Source organism: Papaver somniferum, chromosome 3, assembly GCF_003573695.1.
Source record: "Papaver somniferum cultivar HN1 chromosome 3, ASM357369v1, whole genome shotgun sequence".
Taxonomy (NCBI): domain Eukaryota; kingdom Viridiplantae; phylum Streptophyta; class Magnoliopsida; order Ranunculales; family Papaveraceae; genus Papaver; species Papaver somniferum.
Window position 1 is genome coordinate 82,234,005 of NC_039360.1, and position 25,239 is coordinate 82,259,243.

Genomic DNA, 25,239 nt, shown 5'->3' on the forward strand with positions numbered 1-25,239 from the left:
GCAACACATTAATATCATTCTGTGAACCCCGAAGACAAAAAAAGCATGCCATATCCAACAATCATAAGAAGCAGCAGCTTCAAGAATAAGTGTTGGTTTTGGGTAGTGACCCTTATATTGACCCGCCCAATAATTAGGGCATCCCTGCCATACCCAATGCATACAATCAAGACTACCCAACATTTTTAGTGCATCAAACTGATAATCAAATTTAGGTTCTACTCGACAAAGCTCAAACATAATCTTTATCACCAGATGCCGAGGCATGCTGAATCGATGTTGAAAATCTTGTTCAGAGTACACACAATTGAGAAGAAAGTAATCGTGCATTAGCTTCTGGTGGTAAAATTCCCTCTCTCGATATGTATATCTCCTTGAGGCTCTAGAACTCTAGGTATTTGGCCCGAATGTAAGGGCATCCGTGTTTCCATTAGTTCTTTATTTTATTCTTCCTCATCCTCAAGTTGTCGCAAACTCCATTGATGCATTTGTTACCGAGCTTTAAACCTATTGATATGAATATCCCTCTCTTCATCAGAACTTGCCATTGATGATTATAAAATTTAAATTCGAAAATACAGATAAAAAAATTGGTAAATATGTGTAGAAGTAAGTGCAAGTCATTCGATGAAGTAAAATGGCGTATATATAGAAGTGCAGCAGGGGTGAAATAACCGTTACAAAAATGACGGTTAACAGTAGAGTAATGGGCGAGCGTTATTATGAATATCGCCAACGATGATATTAATATCGCTAGCTTTATTCACAATAGCGGTCGCAAAATAACTCGACCGTTAACAAATTTACCATAATAGCACCGCTATTTTACCATGCTACCTGGTATGCCAAATCAGATTTTTAGTGCACAAGAATAGGCCCAAGAAATCGCCGTCTCCAATTGGATGGGTCTCACCTCACTAAAATTAGCATGGATGGTTTCGGGACCCAGTTTTGTAATAGAAACGGGTACTGTATTGGCCATATGCGTGAGGTAAGTATCGTCGACTCTCCGACGTCCGACACATCTCGAGGATCCGATTGAAATCTAAATATCAGCCGTCCTCCTAGGGCGTACAGCAATCTTCTTTTTTTTTTCTCAGAAAGCAAAATAAAAAGAAATGGAAAGAACAAATTCTCTTTTTTCTTCTTCCTTTTCTTCGACTCTTCCTTTTGTTTCATGGCCGTTAGGCCATTTCAATTCTTCATCTCTCACCAGCAACTAGCATTTCTTTGTGGTTCTTCTAATCATCTACTCCACCCCAATCTCATATCTATCGTAAAAACAAGATCAAAAGAATTACCGTCCTTAGGGTTTCGAAGGATTTTTTGTGGTGTGCCACTCAATCATACAGGCCCGCAAAAGGAAGCGAATCTTCGCCACCCTTCGTCACCACAAGAAAATCTGGCTCAGCGAATTGGTAAAGCCACTAGAGCTCCTGGAGCTGCATCCAAGGCTAGGGTTCATGCTGATGTGAATGTCATTCGTCCTAAAGATTACTGGGATTATGAATCTCTTACTGTTCAATGGGGGTAATTTTAACTAATCCAATTAAAAATCTCCTTTTTGTTTTATGGATTCTTATGTATAGTTTTTGATACTGTTGTTATTTTATTTTCAGAGAACAAGATGATTATGAGGTTGTTAGGAAGGTAGGGAGGGGGAAATATAGTGAGGTTTTTGAAGGTGTACATTCTACAGACAATGAGCGTTGCATTATTAAGATTCTTAAGCCCGTTAAGAAGAAGAAGGTGAATATTTTCTTATAAAAATTTATGCTTTTTTCCTGGATGTCTGAGGTTATTAGTTATTATACATAAAATCATTGCAATCATGAGCTTAATTTTTGATCTTTTGAATCCTGTTAAACTTCACATGGAATTGGATTATTAGTAAACTTGTGCTTAGTAGTAGTGTACCCATTAGGAAAGAACAGAACATAATCAAGAAAGTGTATGTTTGGAATGGGTGTATAAATAGCCTGCAGATATGTGCGAAACATGCATATTATGTCCTGAATTGGAATTAAAAGGCACCTATATTAGCTTGCTCGAAAGATGTCATCCGCTATGTTTGCAATGCAGTATAGTTTTATATGAATTTTCATCGAAAAGTCTTACTATATGCTATGCAGCTTTTAGTGATCAAGCAATGTGGTATTTGTACGTCAAAGATGTAGTCTTTCTTTTGAATATCAAACTGCTGTGTTAGATAAATAGATCTCAACTGGTTCCACTAGTAATAGTTCACGTAGTGAAGAATTATACAGCTGCCCAAGGAAGATTTTGTTGGTTTGTACAGAGCAGCTACAGAAATTTGAGGTGGTTACACATGGTACATGACAACTAGGTGTTACCCGCGGCATTAGGCATATGCGCACCATCTAGTGGGTTGGATGGCTGGACAGAGAGTTGTTAGCCTTAATCTTATGGTAAACACACATAATTGTCATACTTTATTATGCAGATGTTTAGCTACACCTATTTTCAAAGCAATTTAGATGCTTAAATTGGGTAGCATAAGACAACCTTTTTCATCCAAAACACCCGTTGGATAAGTCAGAGTCCCTTCTTAGTCATGTAGGTGTTTCTAGGAAATTCTTGTTATTGCTGCTTCTATTTTATATTACTACTGAGTATATTTGATTTTATCTATTATTTTACACACCGTATAACCAATTTGCGTTATTAGCACTTATGTTATGATTATATGTGTCATTTTTCATCTTTTAATAATGCTTTGCTTGAACTTCCTTTTTATTTTATGGACATGCAGATAAAGAGGGAGATAAAAATACTCCAAAACCTTTGTGGTGGACCAAACATTGTGAAGTTGCTAGATATCGTTAGAGATCAGCAGTCGAAGACTCCTAGTCTTGTGTTCGAATATGTGAATAACACTGATTTCAAAGTTCTTTATCCAAAATTGACGGACTTTGATACCAGATATTATATTCATGAATTGTTGAAGGCAAGTTTTTGAAATCTTGATGTTCTTTTTGTACTATTTAAGCTTTCACTTTCAAGTAGCAGGAAGCTTCTTAAATTTCTCTAGCAAAAGCTCGAACAAAAAACATTTGCTTATCTTGGCCCTCATATTGTATGTAGGCATTAGAATTTTGTCACTCACAAGGTATAATGCACCGAGATGTGAAGCCTCACAATGTGATGATTGACCATGAGCAGCGAAAGCTTCGACTTATAGACTGGGGTCTCGCGGAGTTCTACCATCCAGGAAAAGAATATAACGTTCGTGTTGCTTCTAGGTATGCTTGATTTCTGCATTTGGTCTTTACAAACTGTTCACTATTCTTTCTTTGACTTGTCAAATTTTCTCCCTCTAAGAAGCATATATACACATGACCTACTCTTATGGTAGCGTGTCACCTCGGTCTTCTGGTGGATTTATAGAGATTTCTTTGACCATGTCAAATTTTCTCCCTCTGAGAAGCATATATACACATGACCTATACTTATGGTTGCGTGTCACCTCGGTCTTTTGGTGGACTATAGAGATTTCTGCATGATTATATTGTGGCATTGTTACTGAATCTTATCTAATTTTCTGCAATCATAACAATAATCATCTCATTTGAGACAATTGTTGGCATCTTGGCATCTTGGCATGCTGCTGTTTGCAGTGATTTGTTTCTCTGACTTACGCTCTTTTGACAGATACTTTAAAGGCCCAGAACTTCTTGTGGATTTGCAAGATTATGATTACTCTTTAGACTTGTGGAGCCTTGGTTGTATGTTTGCTGGGATGGTGAGTACTCCTAATTTATTGTTGACGTCAGTACACATACTGTGGTACAGTATTAAATATCAACCTCGTTCCTCTTATGTTTCATTTCAAGGAGTTCCTAGACCCAGATCCTAGAACCTGCTGGTCTACTATCAACAATTGTTTACCACCCCAGAATGGAGTTTATTCTGTTTACAACCCCAGAATGGAGTTTTTTTCTTTAATATATATTTGAATGTAAAATGTTAAGATCTTTTGGCAAAGGCGCACATATTAGCAGTATTCAACTTATTTCAATTTTGCACCCATAGACAAGTAGACATTAGCTGGTGAGGGAAGGGGTACATCATTCGATTCGGTGTTAAGTTATGTGAATCCACATTTTATTATTACTCAATAAATTGGCTACTGTTCTGTGCAGATATTTCGTAAGGAGCCATTTTTCTATGGGCATGATAATTATGACCAACTTGTCAAGATTGCCAAGGTATGTGGTAACTTCAGAAGCTTACATTATATTCAAAGTACCTTTTTCTTTTTTGATTTCATGCATAGGTTAGATCTTTTGCTGCATATGTAGTTTGGTTGCTTATACATCAAATATGTACATTCTTAAATACTTGTCAACTCAAGCCCCCGAGGTTTGGGTACTTCTCTACATCTGGGAACTAGTGAGAGGCAAGAATTACTTTTTAGTTCTTCCATGGGTTTGGCTTTCGTTGTGAATTGTTTGTATGCAAATACTTGCACTTAAATTTTCTTAGAATTATCCCCAACATATAAAACTGAGGAATTGCCGCACATCACTTGGTATCTTTGGATTTTTGAAGCGTACAAGTCCTGGTCAATCCTTTCTTTGTAAGTTACTTCTCAAGGAGAGTAGAAGGATCCATGGGCTTTACAATGGTAGTATTTAGGCAGTTGTATAGTGATGGTTGGGTTTGTTATTAGGTGTAGGTGTCTTGTGTCCGGTACGCTACTATGACACGCCAACTTGAATATCTTATCTATGGAAGACACAGTAAGCACAATAATGATAAGTAGTTTAACTTAGATATATTGCATACAAGATAGTAAACTTAACAAAATACATACGTGTATATGCATGATTGATACATATATAAGATAGCAAACTTAGCAAAATACATATATATATATATATGTATGATTAGTACAAAAAGGCATTACATTGATGGAACTGTCCAATTATCTGCTTGGTCTCATAGAGATGTAGCTATAGTTGTAGGCCTGTAGCTCAACTGTCCACTGAATCACCACATAGTGGTAGAGTGTAACTAGGTACATTAAAGATAGAATTTGCTAATTCTTGTTCAGTTGGTGCTCTCGAACTAGAACTGTATCTTCTGTAGCTTTCTTTTCCTACTCATAGCTTCTTTTTGAAATAAGAATGGTGTGGAAAATAAGTCTGAGATAGAATGATTTTGAGAGGAAAAGTCTGAGAAAAGAATAGAGAAAATTTAGGATAGATCAGTGAAAGTTAAGTTTCTGGTACTTTATAAAATATCTTCTTTCCTAATAATAAAATATGTATATGGGTAGCTGGTTGTTAACCCTTTCTTAGTCAAACTTTCCTACTTACATGATAAGAATAATGAGCAAAATAATATACTCCCTCCATTTCAAAAAGATAGGCTTGTTTCATGTACTAACTACTCATGGAACAAGCCTATCTTTTTGAAATGGAGGGAACATTATATTTCCTTTTTTGGTAACACAGCAGTGTCTGTCCGTATTGACACGCATGTCCGTGTCCATACTGACACGGCTTATTTTTTTTGTTTTTTTTTGCCATGTCGTTGTAACACAGGTATTCAGGCAGTTGGTATCTTCACACAGATTACTTAGTTCTAAGTAACTATGGTTGAGATTATCTGTGTGAGCAGATCTCAATCGTAGTTACCTAGACCGAAGTAATCTGTATGAAAATTGGTGTTCAATATGTCAGCAATAAATGTAGTATAATATGCATCTTCTCCAACTGTGGACATGAAATTAAATTTGTGACCTTGATAAATATCACAGATTGGTGGAGAATCCCAATCTATAGAAACCTGATGTGCTTAAGCTTTGTTGCATATATATATATATACGTGCACGAAATACTTTAGTGTTCTGAAGTGCTTTTAAGTATACAACTTCGGTAACAAAATTATCCTCTCGAAAACCAATGAATCTGTTGGTCATGGTCTTCGAGCAATTCACAACGTATCTTCAGTGATATGCGCATATCCCTATGTTAGCCAACTCTCTTAGATATTCTTAGGTAGTTCCCCACCCTTTGTGAATGACTGGGGAAGTCAAAAGTAGAACTGTTAGGAAACTAGTATAAATTCAAGTAGAACTTTGAAATATGGGTTCTAGTCTGTGTTACAACGACACGGCAACATTTTTTTTTGGGCTGTGTTCGTACGTATGGACACGGACACTCGTAAAATGATGCAGTATATAATATATTATTTTACTCATTATTTTAATTTTTGAAGTAGGAAAATTTGACTAAGAAAGGGTTACCAACCAGCTGTCCATATAAATATATCTTATTATTAAGAATGAAGATATTTTACTGTGAGAAACTTTACTTTCACCGAGCTTCCCTAAGTTTTCTCTATTCTTTTCTCAGATTTTTCCTCTCAAAATCATTCTAGCTTAGACTTATCCTCCACCCCATTCTTATCTTAAAACCATTCTATCTTATATATGTATCAATCATGCATAAAAGACATCACATAACAAGAAAGGTGTAGGAAACTTATATGTAATTTGTTTTGAGATTGGCTGAAATGTTGCTGTTAGTTGATGCAGAACAACTTGTCCTTAAATCGGCTGGCAGGAGTATGTTATAGGTTGCTGTGTAGTTTGTCATTAGGTGGTCGCTAGGCGGCCAAATCGAACTAGTGCCTAAAGGACTGGGGGGGGGGGGGGGGGGGGGTATCATGTATGTATTTAGTTGTTCAGGCTAGCCTTTACTTGTTAACTTCCAAAAAATAAGTTCTGGACTAGGCCCCAGGAAGAGCCTACACATTTTTTGCTTAATCAGCTTCTGGGTAATGCTTAGTCGCTAGGTGCCCAGAAATTTCGTCTTAAATTGAGGTATGCTGCGCATTTTATAGAATAATCAGCTGATATACTGTAATCTGTCTCATCCACATTCTGTGTTTATAGTAGGTATTCTAGGAAGCTTCTGCATTTTGCTTTTGAGAAGGATATCCCAATATATATCACCTAACCACATAGAACAACTCAAGGCAGAGACAAGACACTATATAAATTACTGAAATTTAGACTGGACACTTCATTTTAAAAATATCTCTGATTAGACTAACATTACAAAATTACTGTAGCTAAGAAGAAGAAAATTGGCTCGCTCTTGCAAAAACATGTGGAACGACTCTTCAGTTAACTGTTGGTTAAGCTGTAGGCTTGCATAGGCTTCCAGATGAAGTTTGGAACCTTAGAGATTATCCTCTTATATAAATTGTCAAAACTTGGACAAACATCAGTTACGTTAAACTAGTGGGTAAAGCCTCATCCAGGGATTTAACCTCTAATTAAAGAAAGTGGCGTGCACCGATCGGTACATTTACAATGGCTTAACTGCATGTTGTGTTCATATATATATCTAAAAAATCTACTCACGGAGCTCATATGTTCTGTTCCCTCAGGTGCTTGGTACAGATGACTTAAATGCATATCTAAACAAATACCGCCTGCAGTTGGACCCACACCTGGAAGCTATGGTTGGGAGGTTGCTAATTAACTTATTTTCTCTGCATTTTATGTAATAGCATGTCTAAGGAATATTTGTTAGAAGATCCTCTCTTTTTGCAGGCATAGTAGGAAGCCGTGGACGAAGTTTGTGAATGCTGATAACCAGCATTTAGCAGTTCCAGAGGTAGTGTCTTTACCATATAAGTACTAGCTCGAGAACTACTTGGTTTCCTTTACTAAATCTGCCTACTTTTTACATTTCTTTTGCAGGCTATAGATTTTCTGGACAAGTTGCTGCGTTACGATCACCAGGAAAGACCCACCGCTAAAGAAGCAATGGTAATTTCACTCAGTATGGTTCTTTAATCCTTGAAAGCATGTATATGGACCTCGCTGATGCATTAGTGATTAGTCGACTAGTGGGGTCTATGGTTCCCCGGTAACAAACATAACTGGAGCCGATTTGGTGTCCATTACAGTTCCATTTCAAGTGACTAACTGGACCTGAGCCCTGACCCGCAACCTGACTTATCTTGTAAGATCAGGTTTCCGGTAACTTGACAAGTGAACTAAACCTAAATTAGGACGCCTCTTCCAGCCACTAGTTCAGGATTAGGTGCTGTAGTTTTTTCTTAACACATTGAAAATATAGCAGCCATGTAGGTTGAAGAGTTGTTAGACAATTCAATAATTATTCAATTTTCAGATTGTGTACCATACTGTTGATGATTGTTTTACATGCAGGCCCATCCTTATTTCCATACCGTGAGAAGTTCCGGAGGCAGTAGAACGTCTTCGTAATAGCTTCACTTTCCACACCATGCTTATCTAATTCTTTGTTGGTATTCCTATTTAACTGTTGGGTTCTCTTTTTCGAGCAAGAATCTGTTAAATGTGTGTTTTTATAAAAAAAATTTTGTCGTTTCTCGTTCCTTCTTTCTGATCTCATAAAACCATCAATTACACTGTTTGATAGTTGGGTTCCATAAATATTCATTTTTAGGCCGAGTTAGTTTCAAAACTGTATACACCAGGGAGTTTGTAAAGGTATTTGATGCAAAGCGTCATTTTTTTTCTTTCAAGTTAATTAGATTAAAAGCAAATTACGGGAACAAAGGAATGTCCAAAGTGTTGGTTACTCTTATCTCATTACAGTGATATGAGATACTGGTTGATATTGGTATCTACCAACATGTTAACTCCAGCAGCAGAAATTTGAAAAACAGATTGAACAGAAAGTTGACAGTCTAAATTTAGTGCAGATGTGATGTAACCCGGCATGATTATCCATTGTTGTTTGTGGATTCCTCATGATTATCCATTGTTGTTTGTGTATTCCTCTTTTGCGTGCCAGTATATCAGCAATCGCATTACATCTTCTGTGCCTGAATTGAACACCCAAAAAAATTTCCCAAGAAAATAGAATCTTCATAGCTTATGAAACTATAGCTTGGTTCCTCCAAACAGGATTAGCCTTTGGCAATCACCTTAAAGTAGTAGCTTCCAAAAGTTGCTTAGGTCCATACTTTTTGCCCAAGTAGTAGCTTCCAAGAGACTCAGAGCTTCTGCTTTCTCTGTAGAGGAAGCGGTTCCAGCTTTAGCCTGGATAGTTGTTCTTGTATCAGAACGTAAGATTAGACAAAAACCCGTCGGAGAAGAAGAGTCAATCCAATATGCATCAAAATTTACTCTGGACTGAGTAGATAGAGGTTTGGTCCAAGCTTGGTATGTGCAGTTTGAAGTGACAGTAACAGTTGATGTCCTATGATATGAAGTTTCATTTTTATTTGCATTCAGAGGGGACCAAAAATTCATGTGTCTCTGACTCTCTGGACTACTAAAGCTAATTGTAAGGTTGTGGTAGAATTGGACTGAAATATTTTCAAACATCTTTCCTTCCAAATTAGCCAGCATTTTGTAGCCATTATTTCTATGTCACTATTATTATAGTTTCCTGCAATCCAATCAGAGTACATGGCAGAAAAGGACAAAGCATTATCATCTCTATGGTTTGAATGCACCGGTGGAGGTAACATCCATACAGACCTAAATAAGGACACACAAAAAACAAATGTTTTAAGGATTTACATTCATGTTCACAAAAGATACATTTCAAATCTATGTCTTTCATGTACTGACCCAACTTTTTCCTAACAACGAGAGCATTATGTATACTGTGGAAAAATCTTAATTCTTTGTGAGATATTGAGTTCCTAGAAAGATACATTTATTAGCCTAGTTTGATCAATTGATGGGTTTTTAAGTTTTTGATACATTGATTTCACAGTAAATATCCCACTTTGAGTGAGTAGCCATCTTAAGTTATCCTGCTTCATTCTACCTTTTCTATCTGTAAATATTCAGATACTTAGATTTTTTTCAGCAATGTCAGTTGAGAAGTTATTTCTAACTTCCTTTTCATTCCACTTTTTCGTATTTGTGTCCAATAACTCATATATAAGTGTTAAATAGTTTAGTTGATTACCACAACAAGATAAGAGATTTTGTTCCGTACCTGGTATCCATTTGTCTGTCAATACATGAATTAACTTACCATCACCTACCTCCCAGCAGCTGAACTGATGAATTAGTGAAACACCCTGCATAATACATCTCCATATCCAAGAAGCATTGTAACGTTTCTTGGCATGGAAAATAGTTGTATCTCTAAAGTATTTATCCTTTAACACAGAGCTACATAAAGTATTCTGCTTGGTTGTTGATCTCCAAGCAAGCTTAGAAGTCATTGCCTTGTTCATTTTTTTAGCTTCTTTAAATCCTAACCCTCCTAGTTCTATGGGTTCACAAAGGAAGTCCCAACTAATTGGGAAGAAACCCTTAGAGTTACTTTGTTTTCCCCACCAAAAGTCTCGTTGAATGGCTTCAATTTTATCAGTTATTTTTATTAGCAAAGAGAAATAACTCATTTGGTATATAAGCAGACTGGACAGAAACGATTTACTGAGTATCATCTTACTCACCTGAACCATTGTTTTATCATTCTAACTTTTAGCTCCCGTCTCCATATTTTGCACAATTTTGTCAAAAGTTTTTATTTCGATCTATCTATGAACAAAGGTGCTCCTAGGTAAGAGTCTGTTGCTTATTTTCTTTATTTTTAACAGCCTAATAATTATTCTCTGATGTTTAGAATGATTTTTTTTGCTGAAAAATATTCATGACTTTGAAAAGTTTATAAGTTGCCCGATGCATTACTAAACTGACTATTGATATTTAAAAGATTTTTACAACTTACAAGATTTGCTTTGGAAAATAGCAAACAGTCGTCTGCAAAAAGAATATGGGAAATAGGCTGGCTATGTCTGGAAATCTTGATTCCAACGGTATGTTTGGTTTGTTCCTTAGCAATTAAAAGCTTTGAAAAAACCTCCATACATGTTAGGAAGAGATAAGGATATAGTGGATCTACTTGTCTCAGTCCTCTTGTATGAGTGAAAAAATCACTTGATATTGAAGCTGTGGAAACAAATTGGTGGATCACACTACACTAGTCCTTGCTGAAAACCAAAAGCAGAAAGTGTTTGTATCAAGAAATACCAATTGACCCTGTCAAAAGCCTTTGACATGTCAATTTTAACCCCTATACCCCCATTCTTGGTTTTCATTTTCTTTAGTGAGTGAATAACCTCGTGTGCAACTATGACGTTGTCTGCTATTTGTCTTGAAGACAAAAGAGTCGACTATATCATTCTTTCTAAGAAGAACCTTAAACCTATCTGCAAGCAATTTAGATAGAATTTAGTATGGGGTATTACTTAAGCCTATAGGTCTAAAATCATTAGGTGTTTTTGGATTTTTTATTTTAGGGATTAAGAACAGAAAGGTCTCATTTAGTTTGGGGTTCAGTTTTTTTTTTTTTGTTTTGAAAACATTTTGTATAATTGTAACTATTTGATTTCCTAATAATTCCCCAGTTATGTTTGAAAAAGCTCACTGGGAAACCGTCTGGTCCCGATGACTCGTATGGTTTCATCGCCTTTAATACCTTCAAAACTTCCTCAACAGTTGGAATTGATAGCAATAGAGCATTGTCCAGATCAGATATCATTTGGAATTAAACCCATGAGATCCTGATCTGGATCAATTTGAGATGCTGTGAAAAGGTTTTCAAAATGTAGTTTAATTCCTCAGCAATAAGGGAGTTCTTATTTAGAACATCCTCATTTTGATTAAGCAAGCAGTCTATCCTATTCCTTTTTTTTTCCAGAGTTTTAATGTGAAAGTACTTAGTGTTCCTTTCACCTAATTTCACTTAATTATCTCTTGAAATTTGTTTGGCTATTGCCTCTTGAGTATTTTAGAGGGTTTCTAGCTCAAAAAATGTGCCATTCAAAAGAAATTGTTTTCTATAGAAATGGTCAGAAACCTTCAGGTGATCAATTTCTTTTAAAAGTTTTAATTTTTTTTTATCAGGGACTCCAAAAAAGTTTTTCCTCCATATGGTGACATTTTCTCCTAGTCTATTCAAGTTATAAAGAACTACTTCAATTGGTTCTGTTAGAGCACTGCTCGGCCGAACTCGCAAGCGTTGCTATCTCAAGCATGTTTGTCAATATTAGTGATAAAGACTATAAGTATTGATTTCTAGTCTACTATTAGTTAAGTCTCGGACTAGGATAGAAAGTGTAGTTGAACTCTAGGATTCATGGTGATCATCATTCAAAGACGAAGAATACTCAAGGAACTGGTGGAACTTCATCTACTAAAAGGTATGTGGAGACTTGAACTTATCTATCACTAAAAAGTCTATCTACTCTATCTCCTATCTTAAGACAAAAGTCGTATTGCTATATAGACTATGATTATACACATTTTCTATTTCGAGCCGAGTTTATCTCGCTTATCTATTTCTTGAAATATGTGTTGGTAAGCTTTCGCTTTGGACAAGTTCATCTTTACTAGTGACGAAAGTCATATTAGTTTCAATTACTTGAAAATCGCTTTGACGAAAAATAGCTTGTGAACAACAACTATATAACGTCCTCTAAGAATTTTGCAATGATTGAAATGAGAGTTTAGAATATAACCTTGAAAGGACATAAACATTGTGTGATAAATCATACGTGTGTAAGTCCTTATTCCTTGAACCAAAGTATGCGTACTTTGCTGATCAGGAAAACCAGAATTAAAGTCCGCGTACCAGTACGCGTACTATTGGAAGTTCACATCCCGTGAATTTCTGTTGGAGTTTGTGAACTGAAAACAAACTTATTCCGGGTACTTAAGTCTGCGTACCAGTATGCGTACTTAAGTGGGTTAGTTTCTAAAAAATAATGATTCGTGAACTTAAACTTATATAAACTAAGGAATGCATACTTGCAAACTGTGGCTATAAAGTTCATGAATTGATTTGAGTGAATCAAATTGTTTTTTCTTCGATTGTGTCTTATATACTTCTATGAGATCTAAGCAATTGAACAACTCTATAACTAGTTCTCTTGAGTCATTTGAACTAGTTAAGGTTAAGATGAATATGGTTGATATGAAAGTGCTCATATGGCTAACCATTTGGTTAACTACTGTTAAACCAACTAAATGTACATGTTTGGGTGCGGTTACACAAACCTTGATAAACGTGCATTTCATTTGTTTGTAACAAGCTAAGTTCGATCTAACGGTTGAAAGATATTAACTTGAATCTAATCAGGTTTTCATCTAACAGTGAATATTGAATGCTTTGTAACTAAGCTAACATTGATTGCAAACCCTGATTTGAAAGACTATATAAAGGAGAACTCTAGCAACTGGGAAACCTAATCCCCACACCTCCTGTGTGATACTAGTGTATTAGCTAGAGTCGATTATCCTTTAACCTTAGGTTTCTATCGACACCATGTAGGTTAACGACTTGAAGACTTCATTGGGATTGTGGATCCAGACCCAACTATTTTCTCTGCAGTTGCATGATCTGATCTTGCTGTTTCTATCGTATTTGAGTACAATCGTAAGATTGGCTTGAGATTAATTTTTCCGATAGGCAAGATAGAAAAGTAGTCACAAACACATTCGTCTCATCGTTTGTAATTCCACAATATCTTGTTTCGCTAGTCGATTAAGATTATTGTGAGGTGATTGATAATTCTAGGTTGTTCTTCGGGAATATAAGTCTGTGTTATCAATTGGTTCCTGTTCACCTTGATTTATCAAAAGACGAAACAAAAACTCGTAGGTATTTCTGTGGGAGACAGATTTATCTATTACCGTAGACTTTTCTGTGTGAACAGATTTGTTTATTAAATTCTACGACTTTGGGTCATAGCAATTCTTAGTTGTGGGTGAGATCAGCTAAGGGAATCAAGTGCGTAGTATCCTGCTGGCATCAGAGACGTAAGGAGCGCAACTGTACCTTGGATCAGTGTGAGATTGATTGGGGTTCAACTACAGTCCAGACCGAAGTTAGTTTGTAGTAGGCTAGTGAAAATGCGGGGGTCTAAGAACCATACCCAACAATTCGTTTGGAAATCTAAGATGACTTACTCCAATACACTTTCTAGAGAATCAACTAGACAGTCAGACTCAATCTAGATTAAAGTATATCAAAGAGTTTAATATCTCTAACTTTTAATTCAATCTGCAATCAACAAATATAAATCTGCGAGCCTGATTGAATATAAGAGGAGTTACTTGAGCAGTACCAAAGACCAATGTTCAAGTGTTAATCAATGTAAATCAACAACCAAAGGTTGTATATTCTAATTGATGGATATTAATGCACAACCTGTGATATTTCAATTATATAACAAAATATAATGCGGAAAAGAAATAACACAGACACCAGAATTTTGTTAACGAGGAAACTCCAAATGCAGAAAAATATCGGGACCTAGTCAAGATTGAACACCACACTGTATTAAGCCGCTACAGACACTAGCCTACTACCAATTAACTTCGGACTGGACTGTAGTTGAACCCTAATCAATCTCACACTGATTCAAGGTACAGTTGCGCTCATTATGTCTCTGATGCCAGCAGGATACTACGCACTTGATTCCCTTAGCTGATCTCACCCACAACTAAGAGTTGCTACGACCCAAAGTCGAAGACTTGATAGACAAATCCGTCTCACACAGAAAAGTTTATAGGATTGAATAAATCTGTCTCTCACAGAAATACCCAAGAGTTTTTGTTCCGTCTTTTGATAAATCAAGGTGAACAGGAACCAATTGATAAACTGGACTTATATTCCCGAAGATAAACCTAGATCACCTCAGAATAAACTTAATCGACTAGCGAAACAAGTTATTTTAGAATCACAAACGATGAGACGAAGTTTGTTTGTGATTAATTTTTTATCTTTCTTATCAGAGATATAAAATCTCGAGCTAATTATTTCAATTGCACTCAACACGATAGAAACAACAAGTTCAGATCACGCAACTACAAAGATAATAGTTGGGTCTGGCTTCACAATCCCAATGAAGTCTTCAAGTCGTTAACCTACAGGGTCTCGAGAAGAAACCTAAGGTTAAAGGAGAATTGACTCTAGTTATGCAACTAGTAACACACAGGAGGTGTGGGGATTACCTTTCCCAGTTGCTAGAGTTCTCCTTTATATAGTTTTCAAATCATGGTTTGCAATCCAAGTTACCTTGGTAACAAAGCATTCAATATTCACCGTTAGATGAAAAACCTGATTCAACCAAGCTAATATCTTTCAACCGTTAGATAGAACTTAGCTTGTTACGCACAAATAAAATGTACCCTCATTTAGGTTTATGTAACCGTACCTAAACGTGTACACCATGTTGGTTCACAAATAGTTAAACGAGGTTAGCCATATGATTACTCTCATAATAAACCTTGTTCATCTTAACCATAACTAGTTCAAATGACTCAAATGAAACTAGTTAAGAGTTGTTCAGTTGTTTAGAAAACACAACTGAAATCAAATCGGTTTGATTCACTTGAATCAATCATGAAAATTATAGCCACGGTTTGCAAAGATTACATTCCTTATGATTTAAATGTTTAAGTCCATGAACTGACCGACTTGACAAAATAACCAGCTTAAGTATGCGTACGGGTGTGCATACTTAAGCAACCGGATTTGAGTTTGTAAGTTTCCAAACTCACCAGAAATTTTTGGTTTGAAAACCTCCGCCAGTATGCTTACGGTACCCATACTTAAGGTGACTAGTTAAGAGTTTTGCCAAAACCAAACTCAGCAGAAATTCTCGGTTCGAGAATATCGCCAGTATGCGTACGGATACGCATACTTAACCTGTCTCCTTCACCAATTTCGCATACACACATATGCATACTCTTGGATCCCGGTTTATGGACTTATACACTAATGTGCGAACACACTATATATGCTTATATCCAAACACACATATGCATACTCTTGGTAGAAGCGAAAGATTACCAACACATATTTCGAGAAATATGTAAGCGAGATATACTCAGCTCGAAATCTCAAATGTGTATAGAGAAAACTATATCGTAACACGAGTTATGTCTCAATATAAGAGATAGTATAAATAGACTTTCCATGTGATAGATAAGTTCAATTCTCCACATACCTTTTGTCGAAGAAGTTCCACAAACTCCCCTTAGTAGTTCTTCGTCTTCAAGAGATGAACGTCGAGAGATTTAAGCTCAACTACACTATATATGTCTTAGTCCAAGACATCTACAAATAGGCTAGAAATCAAGACTTATAGTTTTGATCACTAACATTGACAAACATGCTTGAGATAGCAACGCATGCGAGTTCGACCGAGCAATGCTCTAACAATCTCCCCCTTTGTCAATTTTAGTGACAAAACTATCAATACATATGGGTTACAAAAAAGATAAAAAAAAGTAGCTTCTTATCCACATGCTTGATCTCCTTGGCATCTTCAACGCGACTCGAAATCTTCGTCACTTCCAAGTACTCCATGATCCTAAAGGTTGTAAGTTCAGCATCACAGTTGTTGAAGATCTGTAGCTATAAAAATGAGAAAAAAAATGCTCTCAATCATTGTTATACAATGTCATAATATTATTACACATCATCAAAGTTCAATTGTATCACAACTTTGACAATAACACTATGGTGATATGCATCACTCCCCCTTAATCAATACATATCTCAACATGAAAACCACTCCCCCTTACATAATGATCGGTAAACCATATGTATTTGTAGTGTGAACTACACATTAATTCTCCCCCTTTTTTTCAAAAAAATTGGCAAAGATACGAAAATTAGTGGGATCCTAATGAAAGTTCCACGGAGATACATCATGACCAAAAGGTGTATTAACATACCAACAAATTTAGATGCAATCATAAAGCCGAAGCTAAATGCATTCATCAAGGAGTTAATAAAGATACAAGATAACCCCTAAAAATTCCACAGCCGCACTCCCCACAAAGATTTGGCAATTAAGCACAAGTTCAAAAGAACTCTACCCCATAAAATGTCATCCCCGAAGGAACAACAAAGGCGACCTTGCTTTTACAAGAAAAGAAGGATTTCTTTTTGGACAAACAAATTACATGAAAAACATGAATTTGAATCCAAAAATATTCAATTGAAATAACCACAAGAGAACCCATGGTTAGTTCAATCGAAAAATAAACAACCAAATTAATCACAAGAAAACCCATGATTAATTCAATTGGAATACACAACCAAATTAACCACAAAGTGATCAATTCAATTGGTCATGCTCGACATAGGAGAACTTACGGAGCAACAACTAAAATAACCAAAAGAGAATGATTAATTTAGTTGATCATGTTCGACATAGGGAACCTTACGGAGCAACAACTAAGTTAATCATAAGAGAATGATCAACTCAGTCGATTGTGCTCAATATAAGAAACCTTATGGAACAACACAGTATATGCACAAAAAAGTGGATCGGAGGTCGACCAAATACTGCGGAATAGACAAGGATTCATTATATCTTTCATAACTATTTGCACAATGACATATAATAGACTTAATCCTTGTACACAAAAAGTTTTATCCTTTCTTTTTATCAAAACATGATATAAAAGGCTTTAACTTTTGTAATGTCAAAAGTTCATTCTATCTTCCATCAATACATTCATATTGACATAATAGAGATAACTTTTGAACAAGTATGGGAAAGTTACAGGTTCACGAACATAAACAACATATCCCATAACAATTTGCAATATATAAAATCATAAAGATTAAAATTGCAAAAATCATCTTCCAAAAAAATACTTTAGAATTTAAATAAATAAATCTAAAAACAATGAAGATGAAAATCGTTGGACATAGCTATGTGTACTCACAATAATGGCTATTCACACCCTAGTTATTCTTCTAAAAACATAAAAATAAGATTTACTAGACATTGAGACCTCTGAAGAATTCTTTATCGTCCCCGAACTCCTTGTCGTCAACAGCCATAGGTACATAGGGTTCGTGAAGAAAGGAGTCAATTCCGACAAACCTTCTAGGCTGATGATGTCGAACCAGGGCCTTCTTAATTTCAAGAGTTCTCATAACATAAGCCTTTATTAGATGCATCTCCTTTCTTATTTCCTTCAACTCTTCAAGAACATCAGAAAAATTCTGAGAATTTGAAGGAACAACTCTTGGATTCCTCACATTCCTTCTCTTTCTTTTCAAAGTCGGAGGAAACAAAGATTTTTCTTTTTCCTTTATGATTGATGGCTTAACAATCATATTAACATCTTTTCCATCAGAACACATGATGCTTGGAGTCCCCATACGTGTATGGGTTTGTGAGAGGAAATCACAATTTAAACTCAACATGCAGTTTTAAGATGAAAAGAGTTTCAGAGAAGGAAAAAGGAATGTAGGGTTATGGAACCTTTTAACCACACATATTCACACACGCTCGATTCACGACTCTAAAGAGAGTGGAACAGTCGAGAATAACCCTCTTTTGATAAACAGGGAGGTTCCTTCCAATATCAATTAGATATGAAATAATTCCAAATTATACAAAAAATCTAAGAAAAGCAAAACAAAAAGTTTTTTTTTTTTTCTTTTTAAGCCTGAGGTGTGCATATTCTTGTCTCTTTTAATCAGGCACATGAGACAAGCTGCACAAAAAAAACAATTAAGTTGTGCTGTGGTGAACAACAATTTGTCCACCATGACCCTTTTGAAAGGAATTCATAGATCCCTGTCTATCAAATGTTTAGACCATACTCTTTTCTCTAGTGGTCTTCACCTATCTTTGGAAACTAACTTCTTTGAAGAGGATAAAATCTTACATACCTTGGCGGTTTTTTGAACAAGTTTGAGCTTGTTTGCTAGGCGATTTGCTCTTCGTTGAAGTCTCTTGACATGTCTCATCTTGTGTTTATACTTGAAACACTTTGAAAGTTCATGACTCTTGATTGAACAATAAGAAAATGTCAATGGATACGCTAATTCAGACTCCCGAGATGTGCAAGCTTCTAGGCACATAGCGGAACCTGAAAAATTAGACAGAGAGTTTCCAACAGAAATGTTAATTTCTTCTTCCAGATTGGTTGAGTTTCTTTCTGGAAGAATATCAAGATTGATGTATGTATTGCTACAGTTATCAAAATCGATATCTTCACAAAGAAGTGCAACACTTTATTTTTCGTCTTCATTAGAATCATAGTGATCAGACATTTCATCAAGAGTTGCAGCAAAACCTTTGTTTCCAGTGTATTTTCTACGATTTGGACACTCATTTGCAAAATGACCAAAACCTTTACACTTAAAGCACTGTGGCATATCCTCGTCATCAGCCTCGTCAGCATCCCTATTTTTAGAAGGAACGCGATTGTGAGGTTTAACTGACGACCTAGGTTTGTCTCTTGAAAAACGTTTACTTCTCTTCAATAGAAGATCCCTAAACTGTCTTGTGATCATAGAGACTGATTTGTCTTCATTTGATGAATCAGTCTCAGAAAGATCATCCTCAGAGACATAAACACTTTTACTTTTGTCAAGTAATTTAGTGTTCTTTTGTGCTTTTAAGGTAACATCCTTTCCGATTTTAAATGTGTGCTCATGATCAAACATCTTTAGCTTTTCAATCAACGTGTTTCTGGAAAGAGCATCAAGGTTATTTCCTTCAACAATGGAATGCTTCTTAGAATCGTATCTAGATGGCAACGATCTGAGAATTTTCATCACAATGGCCTTTTCAGGAATAGTCTTACCCAATGCAAAAGATGCATTAACAATTTCAGACACTTTGTGATTAAACTCATCAAATGAATCTTCATCTGCCATACGAAGGTTTTCCCAATCGGAATTAAGGTTTTGAATCATAGGTTCCTTGTCACTGGTATTACCTTCGAATACGGTTTCTAAGATATATCAAGCATCTTTAAACCTAGTGCACGTAGTCACATGGTGTTGACGATATGGGGTAATTGCATGTATGATGGCATTCAAACTGTTGGAGTTTTGGTTTGCAGCAAGTATATCGGCAACATTGTATTCACCAATATTCCTTGGAATGTTCACATTCCCTACTGCCACAACGGGAGCATCATAGCCATTAACTACATAAACCCATGATTGAAAATCACGCACTTGAAGAAAGGCACGCATAACAATTTTTCACCATAAGTAATTAGAGCTATCGAAGACTGGTGGTACGTTTATAGAGATATCACCTTTGTCCATATCAGATCGCTACAAACACAGACTTATGAGGTCTTTATTGTGTTTTCCCACTCTGATACCAGTTGAAAATGCGGGGGTCTAACAACCACACCCAACAATTCATTTGGAAATCTGAGAGGACTTACTCCAATACACTTTCTAGAGAGTCAACCAGGCAGTCAGACTCAATCTAGATTAAAGTATATCAAAGAGTTTAATATCTATAACTCTTAATTCAATCCGCAATTAACAAATAGAAATATGCGAGCCTGATTGAATATAAGAGGAGTTACTTGAACGGTACCAAAGACCAATGTTCAAGTGTCAATCAATGTAAATCAACAACCTGTGATATTTCAATTATATAACAAAATATAATGCGGAAAAGAAATAACACAAACACCAGAATTTTGTTAACGAGGAAACCGCAAATGCAGAAAAACCCCGGGACCTAGTCCAGATTGAACACCACACTATATTAAGCCACTACAGACACTAGCCTACTACCAATTAACTTCGGACTGGACTGTAGTTGAACCCTAATCAATCTCACACTGATTCAAGGTACAGTTGCGCTCCTTACGTCTCTTATCCCAGTAGAATACTACGCACTTGATTCCCTTAGATGATCTCACCCACAACTAAGAGTTGCTACGACCAAAAGTCTAAGACTTGATGACAAATCTATCTCACACAGAAAAGTCTATATGATTGAATAAATCTGTCTCCCACAGAAACACCCAAGAGTTTTTGTTCTGTCTTTTGATAAATCAAGGTGAACATGAACCAATTGATAAATCAGACTTATATTCCTGAAGAACAACCTAGTATTATCAATCACCTCACAATAAACTTAATCGACTAGCGAAACAAGTTATTGTGGAATCACAAACGATGAGACAAAGTTTGTTTGTGATTACTTTTCTATCTTGCCTATCGGAGATATAAAATATCGAGCCAATTATTTCAATTGCACTCAACAAGATAGAAACAACAAGATCAGATCACGCAACTATAAAGATAATAGTTGGGTATGGCTTCACAATTCCAATGAAGTCTTCAAGTCGTTAACCTACGGGGTCTCGAGAAGAAACCTAAGGTTAAAGGAGAATCGATTCTAGTTATGCAACTAGTAACACACTTGATGTGTGGGGATTACCTTTCCCAGTTGCCATAGTTCTCCTTTAAAGTTTTCAAATCAGGGTTTGGAATCCAAGTTACCTTGGTAACAAAGCATTCAATATTCACCATTAGATGAAAAACCTGATTCAACCCAGCTAATATCTTTCAACCGTTAGATCGAACTTAGATTGTTACACACAAATGAAATGTACCCTCATTTAGATTTATGTAACCGTACCTAAACGTGTACACCATGTTGGTTCACAAATAGTTAACCGAGGTTAGCCATATGATTACTCTCATATCAACCTTATTCATCTTAACCATAACTAGTTCAAATGACTCAAATGAAACTAGTTAAGAGTGGTTCAATTTGTTTAGAAAACACAATTGAAATCAAATCGGTTTGATTAACTTGAATCAATCATGAACATTATAGCCACGGTTTGCAAAGATTGCATTCCTTATGATTTAAATATTTAAGTCCATGAACTGACCGACTTGACAAAGTAACCAGCTTAAGTATGCGTACGGGTATGCGTACTTAAGCAACCGGACTTGAGTTTGTTAAGTTTCCAAACTCAGCAGAAATTTTCGGTTTGAAAACCTCCGCCAGTATGCGTACGAGTACGCATACTTACCCTGTCTCCTTCACCAATTTCGTATACACACATATGCATACTCTTGGCTCCCTGTTTATGGACTTGTACACTAATGTGCAAACACACTATATATGTTTATATCCAAAGATGGTTACATCATCAACTCTTTATTTCAATCATTGAAACATTCTTCTATAATGACAATAGACGTTTTCACACACTATTAACATCAAAGCAATTTTCAAGATATTGAAATAATCATTGTCGAAACATTCCAAGCCTACATCAAATGATTGTATCACACAAACCATGTAAGATGTTACTCGGAAATTTTATCATGATATAAGATGAACTTGGTCGAAGCGAAATCTTACCAACACATATTTTGAGAAATATGTAAGCGAGATATACTCAGCTCGAAATCTCAAATGTGTATAGAGAAAACTATATCGTAACACGACTTATGTCTCAATATAGGAGATAGTAGAAATAGACTTTCCAAGTGATAAATAAGTTTAAGTCTCCACATACCTTTTGCCGAAGAAGTTCCACAAGCTCCCCTTAGTAGTTCTTCGTCTTCAAGAGATGAACGTCGAGAGATTTAAGCTCAACTGCACTATCTATGTCCTAGTCCGAGATATCTACAAATAGGCTAGAAATCAAGACTTATAGTTTTGATCACTAACATTGACAAACATGCTTGAGATAGCAACGCATGCGAGTTCGACCGAGAAATTATCTAACATCTAGTGTCTTTAGCGGCTTAATACAGTATGGTTTTCAATATGGACTAGGTCCCAGGGTTTTTCTGTATTTGCGGTTTCCTCATTAACAAAACTTTTGGTGTCTGTGTTATTTCTTTTCCGAAATATATTTTGTTATATAATTGAAATATCACAGGTTATGCGTTGAATCGATCAATTGGGAAATCCAACCTTTGGTTATTGATTGAAATTGATTGATCCTTGAACATTAGTCTTTGGTACCGTTCAAGTGATTTCTCTTGTATTCAATTAGACTCGCAGATTCCTATTTGCCTGATTAAGTATTGAATCGAGAAAGTGAGATATAACTCTTTGATATACTTTTAATAAGATTGAGTCTGACTGTCTAGTTGATTCTGTTAAAAATATATTGGAGTTAGTCCATACAGATTCCTAAGCGAAATATTGGGTGTGCTTGTTAGACCCCCGCTTTTTCAGGTTCTGTCAAGGAAGTATCCCCAAGTATTATATATTAGTTGGATGCAAGATTTATCATGTAACCAAGTGTCAAAGTACTTAAAGAGTATATTTTTGTTGAAATCCAAATTGGTATTTACATCCAACCTAATTGGTCTATGCTCAGAGCCAATGTGAGAGAGATGTGTGATTGAAGATTCAGGATAAAGGTTTATCCATTCATAATTGATGAAAGCTTTATCCAACCTTTCATGGATGTTTTTACAACCCTCCCTCTGATTATCCCAGGTGAAATTATTTCCTGAAAAACCTAAGTCAGCCAGACCAGCTCTTTGAAGAAGTATAATGAAAGGGTCAGCTTCCATGCTATTGAAAGGAAAGCCACCTTGCTTTTCAAAGGGATCAATCACTTGGTTGTAGTCACTTACTACAACCCAGGCCATTCCAGAATATGCTAACATAGATGAAATTTCCTCTAGGAGTTTCCAAGATTCTAACTTATTTGGTTTATAGGGAGATCCAACCCATGCCAAAACGTCATTACTATGAGGAATTTTGGTTCAAAAATGTTGCACCAGTGCAGGTTTTACCAAGTTTCATGTATACAGTTTGTCTAATCTAGAATGATGAATCCACTAAAGTTTCATATTTTCCCATTAAATCTTTTTTTTTCATATTTTCCCATACAATTAAAGTTACAGAAAGTAGATTTGTTAATAAAGGACTATTGGCATCACAAGTAACCAGAATACAAAACTTTTCTCCATAGACGCGTAAGACCTTAAATGACGCTCTCCAAAATGATGGGTTGAACATACCTAGCAGTAAAATGTAACAATCATGAAATATATTTTAAATGAATGAAAGCTTACAGTTTTCCATCTAATCTTGTGACCTAAAATGGTTGGTATAAATACAATAAACAAAAACTTATCGGTGGTATATATACAAAATAAATGGATACTTACTAGTAGTAGACTTGAAACGTTTTTCTAAATGATGGAACACGAAAGGAAAAACTTACTCCATAAGAGATTGATATGTAAAATGGAGACTCTTTGTTTTTCCTCCTTTTTTATCTTTGTTTTGTATTGTGTTTGATAAACTTTTTTTCATCCTCCCTAGTTTGAGGCCTAGGCATTTTTATTTGAGGCATGCCACTACGAGACAAAAATAAACATTTAAAAATAAATGGCTAATTTACCCATGATTAATAAGTATTAATTCAGGTGATTAATTGATGTTTAATCATGTTAACATAGAAATCAATTAATCTTGAATCATCATCACAACATGATTTTTTTTATTTGAAAATCTCAACCTAGAATCGGTATATGTTCATGCACTTGTAAACCGACTCTAGGAATCGATTTTTAAGACTTAGAACATAAACAGATTGTAAAATTTAAGAGTTCTTCTGTGATTTCTTTTTTTTGCTAGAATATGTTTACATGAATTCCCATGTAAACCGATTGTAAATCTGGGAATTTCTTCGACTGTTTTGCTCATAGCTTCTTCGTCCGATGTCGGAACGACCTCATTCTTTTTGCGTTCAATTCGTATTTTCATGCTCTATAATATAAAGTTAGAATTTCAGGGTTTGTGCAAAAATTCAAACATGGTTAATAAATCGGTTGATATATGCGTTAATGTATACCAATTGTAGTTGATGTTCATCACATCAACCCAGAATCGGTTTATGTGGATGTAATATATCTACCGATTTTGGGTAACATAAACAACAATCAGTTTATGTTAATGTCTATATCAACCGATTCTGGTTGAGTTTAAGAAAATTTTGAGGAGAAATTTTAGAGATTCATAGTTAAATCATTGATGAATCCCTCTTAAAAGGAATAGATTAAAAGGATTTAACTGAATCACTCGAATTGTTTGTCGCCGAGAAACATTGTTTGAAAATAAAAAAAAATGAAGAATTGAATTGTTTTATGATTATGTTTTAGTTTTTGATTATCATGGAAATTGAATTTTTTTTAGGTTATGATTAAACATTGTTAGTAGAAATGATTTAGGTTTTTTATTTGGTTTAGATGATTAGAACTATTAAGTTTGTGTAAAGGGTAATTTAGTATTTTAACACACTTTAGACACCCGTTATCTTTCTTTATTGGGTAGATGAAGAAATCTATAGGCCTCAAACTAGGAAGGTTTTCTATATCTTTCTTCTAACGAAAAGAGTGCTTATAACTATTTATTTATTAAAAAAGCAGGGACATTTTTCATACAACTTTCGAT

The 25,239-nt window shown here is 35.5% G+C and overlaps 1 protein-coding gene across 1 annotated transcript; it reads left to right on the forward strand.

Moving 5' to 3' along the window:
* The first annotated feature begins 1,103 nt into the window (after positions 1–1,103).
* LOC113356660 (casein kinase II subunit alpha-like) lies at positions 1,104–8,553 on the forward strand. Its single transcript, XM_026599863.1, has 10 exons — positions 1,104–1,530; positions 1,620–1,749; positions 2,774–2,968; positions 3,106–3,263; positions 3,673–3,763; positions 4,164–4,229; positions 7,426–7,508; positions 7,592–7,655; positions 7,742–7,810; positions 8,216–8,553. Exons 1-10 carry the CDS (start codon positions 1,178–1,180, stop codon positions 8,270–8,272), a joined length of 1,266 nt encoding a protein of 421 aa, XP_026455648.1. The 5' UTR covers positions 1,104–1,177; the 3' UTR covers positions 8,273–8,553.
* Positions 8,554–25,239: the final 16,686 nt, after the last annotated feature.

Coding starts and splice junctions, on each gene's coding strand:
- LOC113356660 (XM_026599863.1), top strand. CDS start 1,178: ATGGCCGTTAGGCCATTTCAATTCTTCATCTCTCACCAGCAACTAGCA. Junction 3,764..4,163: donor GTTGTATGTTTGCTGGGATG/GTGAGTACTCCT, acceptor TGTTCTGTGCAG/ATATTTCGTAAGGAGCCATT. Junction 7,509..7,591: donor CTGGAAGCTATGGTTGGGAG/GTTGCTAATTAA, acceptor CTCTTTTTGCAG/GCATAGTAGGAAGCCGTGGA.